This window comes from Vigna unguiculata, chromosome 8, assembly GCF_037176805.1.
Source record: "Vigna unguiculata cultivar grain cowpea cultivar isolate G323 ecotype 2 chromosome 8, ASM3717680v1, whole genome shotgun sequence".
Classification (NCBI taxonomy): Eukaryota; Viridiplantae; Streptophyta; class Magnoliopsida; order Fabales; family Fabaceae; genus Vigna; species Vigna unguiculata.
Genome location: NC_140799.1, coordinates 22,243,410 through 22,252,514, shown reverse-complemented (window position 1 = coordinate 22,252,514; position 9,105 = coordinate 22,243,410). Strand labels below are relative to the sequence as shown.

Genomic DNA, 9,105 nt, shown 5'->3' with positions numbered 1-9,105 from the left:
ACCCCGATCTGCTACTCCCGATCTGCCATATGCCAAAAATCTATCTTGCCCAACAAAATTCTCTTAACTATCATCTCGGCATAAAACCAAACCGCTTTCTCTGCACCAGTACACAACTCTTCAACTTCTGCACTTTCTCGTCTCCAGAACGAGGAGAGCAGAATCCACTTCCCGTAAAATCATAATTGTTCCCTGCATTTTCGCAACCACGTGTAACTCATCCAACGGTCCTATTTTCCCCTCCTTTTTGAATATCAAACGTCATTCATCTCCCTCTTTAACCTACGCAACCCCAACCATCCCTTCATTACACTCACGCTCCCTCCACTCCCACCTATCCTTTCTCAACCGCCATTTCCTTTATCCAGGTATTTCTTCTTTCTCCTTCAAATTTCATGCTTGTCCCCTTGCTCCCTTTACTTGTTTCTTATGCATTATTCCTTTTTTTGTACTATGTTTTAACTTTGCAATTGTATTTTCCTCCTTCCCTGATTATCCATAGCTTACTCTGAAAAAACCCTTACCACACCGCCACTATAACCGCCCTCCATGAATACCCACTATAATGTCCTCTATTCCTGGGCCCCTCTGGCCTTACGCAGGGAAACCTCATCCATGACTACCCTCACTAGGATTAGGGCTTTCAGACGCCACCAAACCTTGTGTAAAAGCAATGAAACTGATGTAACCGTTATTGCCTACGATGGTGATGAACCTATTTGTAGAGATGGCAATTTATTTCCCATTTCCCCTCAAAAATTTACTTATATGTATGTTACTTTATTTGAGAAGCTAGGTTTACGACTCCCCTTCAATACCTTCGAAAAAGAACTCCTCACCATTCTGAACATTTCTCCATGCCAACTACACCCTAACAGTTGGGCTTTATTCGCGCCTTCCAAATTCTATGCACCCACTTCGGAATTACTCCCTCAAGCAACATGTTTCTTTACTTCTTCGAATTACGAGCTCCCCATAAACAACTATTGGCCTCCCTTAGTGGAGTTAGTGGTCGAGCTCTCCTAACCTTATACAACTCTTCTTACAAGGGTTTTAAGGGTATTTTCATAAAAATAGTCGCCCCCGATCACAGCCCTTCCCTCCTAGAAGGCTTCCCCTTATATTGGTGCCAATCGCCCAACCTTCAATCCCCTCGGCAATTAGAAGACCTGGACCCTTCTGAGAAAAAAGATTGCTTGATGCTGGAACAACTGGATGTTATTTTTGATACTCAAAAATTATTAGAGCTGGAATTTCGAGTGGTGGATCTAAAATTCCACATCGGTACTTACTTTACTATTGTCCTTTTATTATTTTGCACTTAATATCATCTCCCTTTTAACCAATTCTACCTATTTTTGCAGAGAGTCTAATGGCAATGTCTCATGAAGATATGCTAAAACGAGCTCGCCAACTCAAGAAGCAAAAAACAACAACACCCGACACTAGTCCTTCTGCACCCCCTCCTCGTATCGAACTTCATGAAGAGACATCGGAACCCGATCTTGAGCCCCTGACCCGAAAATTCAAATCTCGAGGCAAAAAGGTAATTGAAGCCACCTCGCAACATTCAACCTCGCAAATTTAGTTGGCTCCTCATCAGACAGTGGACGACACCGAGATGAGCTTTTGGCACCCCTAGTTCCTTCATTCTCAGCATGGTCGGAAGCACAACTATCTCCGTCACGATGTCAACCTGTTAAGGACCCAAGACCTCAAAACTCTGCACGAGAGCATCCTAGCTAATCTCCATAAAGCCGAAGCATCCAACTTCATGTTGATGGACCAATTCAACCTCCTATCCACTCAAAAATCCTTTGACTCAGAACAAAAAGAGCAAGCCTTGGTGCTTTCCCAAACCGAAACCTCTCGTCTGACCACTGAAGTTGCCGAGCTGACGAACCAAGTAAAGAAAAAGGACGAATTGCTTGCTGATTTACATAACCAACTAAAAACTCTAGAAGCCGAGAAGAAAAGTTGGGTTCTCAAAGAGAAAGATCTTCTTAACAGCTCAGAACTTCTCAAAGACCAAATCGGTTCCTCCCTGAACATGGGATTCCAACTCGCCCTTGATCAAGTCTGTGTTCTCTGCCCCGATGCAGATTTATCTCCAACGGACATCTCTAAATCCGTGGTCAACGGACAACTGGTGGATGCTGACGACTGAGACTCCATATTTTGTATCTCAGATTACTTTTTGTATCACCTTTTGAACCTGGCTTTTATATTTTGCTACTTCTCACTAGACTATTTATTTAACATCGCAAACAAATATTCTCAACGTTTTAGTATTTAGCTTTATTTCTCCAGATCTTACTGTTAAGTCTCTCGCTTATTTCTTTCCTTGAACTTTCAACTTGATAATAAAAAATTACCAACTTCTAAATCGTACAACCAATCTTAATTTAACCAACTCTTAAATAATCTTGATTGCTAACTGTTCTAAACTACACCCTTAACCGATTTCAATGCCATATAATCTTGATTACAAACCAAGCTCTCGGTCATAACAGTTTAGCCAGTCCCTCCTAGCGAATATCTACACTCCTACTAGCTCTGACCTCAGTTATAAACTGAGCTCTTAGCCAATTTCTTCTAACCAATTTCTACACTTCCACTACCATATGTCTCGGTAATAAACCGAGCTCTCAGTCATCCCAATTTAGTCAATCTCTTCTAGCCAATATCTACACTTCTACTACCTTTGACCTCGGTTATAAACCAAGCTCTCAGTCACACCAGTTTAGCCAATCTCTCCTAGCCAATATCTACACTCCTACTAGCTCTGACCTCGGTTATAAACCGAGCTCTTAGCCAATTTCTTCTAACCAATTTCTACACTTCCACTACCATTTGTCTCGGTAATAAACTGAGCTCTCAGTCATCCCAATTTAGCCAATTTCTATACTTCTTCTAAACCTCAAGCAACTCGGCTTGGAATAGAACACAAAGGCTCTTTTAAACCTCAAGCAAATCGACTTGGAATAGAACACAAAGGCTCTTTTAAACCTCAAGCAAATCAGCTTGGAATAGAACACAAAGGCTCTTTTAAACCTCAAGCAACTCGGCTTGGAATAGAACGCAAAGGCTCTTTTAAACCTCAAGCAACTCGGCTTGGAATAGAAAAGTAACGCTGAATAACATTATATTTGAAAAATTAAAACAAAGAAAAACATCTCTATAGAACAAAACAATTTAACTAAAGTAAAAACGTAAATTTGCCGCATTCCATGTTCGTGGTATTTCCTTTCCCTCTAATGTCTCCAATTTGTAAGCTCCTTCCCTCAACACTTTTTTAACACGATAAGGCCCGGTCCACTTTGGCGCCAACTTACTATCCATCTGAATTAACTGTGCCTTCCTTAGTACCAAATCTTGTGCCTGGAAACTCCGAGGTATTACCTTAGTCTTGTAACTTCTTTCTAACCTCCTCTTCATGGCTTCACCCGAAATCTGGGCCAAGTCCCTTACTTCATCTATAACATCTAGGTTTGCCCGCAACCCAACCTCAAAAACCTCCTCATCAAACAACCTTACTCTTTCCGTGTTTTCTATGATTTCTATCGGGATCATTGTGTCTGTGCCGTATACCAAGGTAAATGGAGTCTCTCGAGTAGACGTTTGAGGTGTGGTATGGTATGCCTATAACACTCGGTGTATCTCATTTGGCCATTCTCCTTTTGTTGCCATCAATCTTCGTCTCACACCCCTTAATATCACTTTATTAGCCGCTTCCGCTTGACCATTCGTTTGAGGATGCTCCACTGAAGAGAAAACCTGCTTAATCTCAACTTCATCGCATAATTGCCTCACCTGTGAGCATGCAAACTGAGTTCCATTGTCTGAAATAATTCGGCGTGGAACACCAAATCGGCATATTATATTCTTCCAGATAAATTCCCGAACCCGACTACCCAAAATCACAGCAACCGGCTTGGCTTCAATCCACTTTGTAAAATATTCTACAACAACAATAAAAAACTTGAGTTGTCTCACCCCTTTAGAAAACGGACCCAAAATGTCTATTCCCCAAGTGTGAAAGGGCCAAGGTGTATTAATAGAATGCAACACCTCTGGTGGCGCATGGCTCCAGTCAGCATGTTTCTGACACGACTCACATTTCATGACATACTCCATACAGTCATTCTTCATAGTGGGCCAAAAGAACCCACCCCGCACTATCCGCAACATCAATGCTCTCCCTCCCACGTGACTTCCACAAATGCCCTCATGGAGTTCGACCATGAGCCGAAATGCCTCCCTCCTACCTACGCAAATCATCAAGGGTCTGGAAAATCCATACCTAAACAAATGGCCATCGATCAGTGTATATCGACTTGAGTTTTTCTTTATTTTTCGCGCCTCATTCACATCCTCAAGTAACTTGTTATCCGCAATATAGCTTTTTAAAGGTGTCATCCAAGATTCTTCAGCCATCAAGATCTCCAAGACCTGATGTTTCTCCCACATATCTACCCGAGGAGCTACCAATGTTTCTCTTATCACCGATTTATGTTGCCCTGGTTTTGAACAACTAGCTAACTTGGATAATAAATCAGCTCGGCAATTTTGCTCTCTCGGAACATGCACAAATTCAAAGAGAACAAAATTTTTTGCAATAGATTGGACCACCTCTAAATATTTAGCTAACTACGGATCACGAGCCTGGAACTCTCCGGTCACTTGCCCTACTACTAATGCGGAATCACTTTTGACTAATAACCTAGTGATACCCATTTCTTTAGCTAAAAGCATCCATGCTATCAAAGCTTCTTATTCTGCTTGATTGTTACTAGCTTTGAAAGCAAATCTCAAAGATTGTTCAATCAAAACTCCCTCTATTCCTTCTAATACTATAGCAGCACCACTTTCTCTCAAATTAGAAGCCCCGTCCACTGATAAAATCTATGATATCTCCTTAACGTGTCGATCAGCGACAGGTGGTTCAGATAACTCTACTAAAAAATCAGCTAAAAATTGAGCTTTGATTGGTCCTCGTGATTCATATTGTATTCCATACTCCGAGAGCTCTATTGTCCATTTAACCAACCTGCCTGATATGTCAGGTTTTTGCAGTATGTACTTGATCGACAAATCCGTCATAACCTTGACACTATGATTTTGGAAATAATGTCTTAAATGCCGAGTCGATACCACTATAGCTAATGCAGCCTTCTCGATAGTCGGGTATCTTACCTCAGCACCATGAAGTACCTTGCTTACGAAATACACAAGCTTTTGATCCCCGCCAGACTCTCGTACCAATACCGATCTAACTGCATACTCGGTCACCGAGATATATAACGCTAGATCAGCGCCCTTCTCGGGTTTGCATAATACCGGTGGTTTACTTAGATATTCCTTTAGCTTTTGAAAAGCTTCCTCGCATTGATCGGTCCATTGAAACTTTTCATTTTTCTTCAAGCATTGGAAGTAGGGAAAACCTTGATCTCCACTTTTAGCAAGAAAACGGGATAAAGCTGCCATCCTTCCTGTCAACCTCTGTACCTCTTTAACATTGCTTGGACTCCTCATATTTATGATAGCTGCACACTTGTCCGGATTAGCTTCTATTCCCCTTTCGGTGAGTAAGAAACCCAGAAACTTCCCTGCCTTAACCCCAAAAACACACTTCTCGGGGTTAAGTTTGAGCCTGTATTTGTTAATCATGACAAATAATTCCTCCAGATCTCCCTGATGCCTTTTTTCCTCTACCGAGGTGACTACCATATCATCAACATACGCATGCACATTCCTCCCTAACATGGACACCAAAATTCGATCCATTAGCCTTTGGTATGTAGCTCCTGCGTTTTTTAACCCAAAAGGCATTACTCGATAACAATAATTAGTCGTTCCTCCCATGAATGTTGTCTTATCTTCATCTAATGAATGCATTTTTATCTGGTTATAGCCTGAATAAGCATCCAAGAAGCTTAACAAAGCACAACCTGATGCACTATCAACCAACACATCTATATTAGGCAAAGGATACTAATCCTTTGGGCATGCATTGTTTAGGTCAGTGAAATCAACACACATTCTCCACTTTCCATTAGACTTTTTTACCATCACCACATTTGCTAACCAAGTCGGATATTGTATTTCCCGGATATGAGCCGCTTCTAACAGCTTACGTACCTCCTCGGCAGCAGCTTGAGCACGATCCCCACTCAACCGTTTACGCCTCTAAACTTTAGGTTTAGCCGAAGGGTTAATGTTGAGTTTATGGCATAAAAAATCGGGATCTGTTCCCGTCATATCTGCTACACTCCAAGCAAATGAAGAAAGGTTATTCTTCAGTACTTGTACAAGTTGTTTCTCTTGTTACAAACTCAAATCCCCTTCAATCCTTAATTTCTTGCCCTCTATGAATATTTCTTTTATCTCTCCCACGGGCTGAGGTATTCTCTCAGAATGTACTAGTCTAGGATCTAACTCGGGATCTATGACTACCTCCGTTGTGCTGACTGAATACGCAACTTTTCTTCTTGACCTTAGGCTGTCTTTATAACATTTGCGAGCCACTTCTTGATTTACCGATAAAGTGAGCACTTTCCCATCATCGGTAGGAAACTTCATTTTCAAATGAACCATCGATATCACGGCTCCCAATTTATTGATAGAAGGCCTTCCTAGCAGCAAGTTGTATGATGAAGGTGCATTGACAACTATATAACATATAAATATAGTTTTGGCATCTTCTTTGTCTCTAAAAGTCGTTCGAAGATCGACATACCCTTTAACTTCCACCTGATCTCCCGAGAAACCAGCAAGTACTCCATCAAAAGGCCTTAATTGGTCTGTCGGTATTTGTAGCCCTACATAGGTGTTCCAGAACATCACATCTACCGAACTCCCTTGATCAACCAACACTCTATGAACATTCCTTCCCATCATGATAACAGATAATACTATAGGATCATCTTCGTGTGGAACTACTCCTTTTAGATCTTCACTTGAAAACACAATGTTCGAAACTTTCTTCGGCCTTTCGATTTTGGCCGTGGTCATGACACTCCTTACATATCTTTTCCTAGCTGAGCTGGTATGTCCTCCTCCCGCGAAACCTCCTACTGTCGTGTTGAAATCCCCCAGGACAGGTGTTTCATGCAAATCGGAGACCGGATGAGTTCTAGATGGTTCCACATTTGTATTAGCTTTTATATATTTCCCCATGAGTCCCCTATTTGCCAACACGGAGAGTTGGTTATTTAAAGCGTAACACGAATTTGTGTCATGACCTCCAACCTGATGAATATTACACCAAGCGTTCGGTCTGTTTCTGAGTGTTCTCCCTGTATTATTGGGATAGCGCAAATGTTTAGATATTTCCGCACATTCTAATATTTTGACTGGAGTCAATCTGAAATCAGGGATTCTTCGAGTTCGGTGATACTCGGTCCTTTGCTGTGCTACATAAGGGACGAACCGGCGATCCGTCCTAGTCTGAGGTGGAGTCCTTTCTCTTTGAAAAGTTTTAATATCTCATTCACTCTTGGTATGGGTCAATGTTCTCTTATCTCCTACTTTTTTATGACGCATGGCCTCTTCAGTCTCTATCTCCACCGCTGCTCTTTGCCTTATCTCCATTAAGGTCTTTGGAGGGATCCGATACAAGGATTCACTGAAGGAACTGGCTCGGAGCCCCTTCACAAAGGCTTTTACAAGTAAGCCCTCGTTAAGATCGACTACTCTCATGCTAATATTGGTGAAGCGATTGAGAAACTGTTTCAATGATTCTTCAGCATACTGTCGTATGTCAAACATGTCTGCCATCTCCACTGGTTTGGCCCTATTAGCCGAAAATCTTTCCAGGAAAACACGTTTGAATTCGGCAAACGAGTTGATTGAGGAGCTCGGAATAGTGTTGAACCATTCAAGAGTGATTTCGGCTAGCGTGCCCACAAACATTTTACAACGTATTGCGTCGTTCCCCCCCTGATATCAACATCCGGGCCTGAAACGCTTTTAAATGTAACTCTGGATCAGAGCTTCCTGTGAAGGGTGCGATCTTTGGGATCACGAAATTCTGTGGAATCGACTCCTCCATGATCGTATTTGCCAGAGGGTTGGCGTCGCTAACCTCGGGATTCAACCGACTGGCATATCGGTAACCAATCCTGGTGGCCTCTAGTCTGTTTTGCATCTCTTTGTTTGCCTTCCGTAGTTGTTCCTGTTGTCGAAGTGCATCTTTTAGGCATCGGTGTGTTTCTTCAGCCTCTTTGCGTAGTCTGTCTCTCTCCCCCAAAGCCTCTTCCCGAAGAGCCTGTAAATCTTCCTCTACTTTCTTACGGGTTTCCTCCCTCTCTTTTTCTAACTAAATTTGGTCAGCCTCTACTTTCAGTTTAATCTCCTCATTCTGTCGTTGCAGCTCCAAAATACTTTGCATTATATGCTGCCTAGTTGGCCCTTCACGTGCCGCACCTCTGCCTCTGTTCATCCTCAATTTTGTCTCTGTCTGCTCGTTCTTTGAGTGGGGTCAGGATCGAGTTTTACCGGTCCCCACGGTGGGCGCCAATGTTCTGGTTCAGAAAAATACTAGATAATTCTTCGCCAAAACAAAGAGAAAGTGTTTGAGACTTATTTAGGTCAAAAACCTTCCATCCCTTGACCATGGGAGTAATCTTCTTATTTATAGAATAATCAGTTACAAATACTAGATTCTACAAATAATACAAAATAAAATTATCTTTTTCCCCTAAAATATCTCTAAATATAATAACAACCTTTATTAATCCCCTAAATCCCGCCAAACGCGGAATTCAATTCAGTTACTATTCTCCCCCTCGGTGATACCCCGATCTGCTACTCCTGATCTACCATATGCTAAAAATCTATCTTGCCCAACTAAATTCTCTTAACTATCATCTCAGCATAAAACCGAACCGCTTTCTCTAGACCAGTACAATTTTAATTGCAAATTCAAATAAAATACAATACGTAATATTCATAAATTTTAAAACAAAGTCCAAATAACTCATTCAAATAGTGTTGAATAATAGTTTACAAAGAAATGAACTTTTTTTAAAACTAATTGATAAAAAATAACTCATTCAAAATCAATATGTTAATATTTTAATCATATTTTTTTTATTTTTTTTA

General features: G+C 41.3%; 1 protein-coding gene across 1 annotated transcript; it reads right to left on the bottom strand.

Annotated features, from left to right (window-relative positions):
- Nucleotides 1-6,327: 6,327 nt before the first annotated feature.
- On the bottom strand, nt 6,328-7,914 carry LOC114194967 (uncharacterized). The gene is made up of 2 exons (XM_028085369.2): nt 7,497-7,914; nt 6,328-7,298 (listed from the first exon to the last, which is right to left on the bottom strand). The coding sequence occupies exons 1-2, from the start codon at nt 7,912-7,914 to the stop codon at nt 6,328-6,330; spliced, it is 1,389 nt and encodes a 462-aa protein (XP_027941170.2).
- Nucleotides 7,915-9,105: the final 1,191 nt, after the last annotated feature.

Excerpts from the sequence above, each read along its gene's own strand:
- LOC114194967 (XM_028085369.2), bottom strand. The coding sequence starts at position 7,914 with ATGTTTGTGGGCACGCTAGCCGAAATCACTCTTGAATGGTTCAACACT. Across the intron at positions 7,299-7,496 it reads AACATTGACCCATACCAAGA|GGAGAACACTCAGAAACAGA; the intron begins GTGAATGAGATA and ends CCAATAATACAG.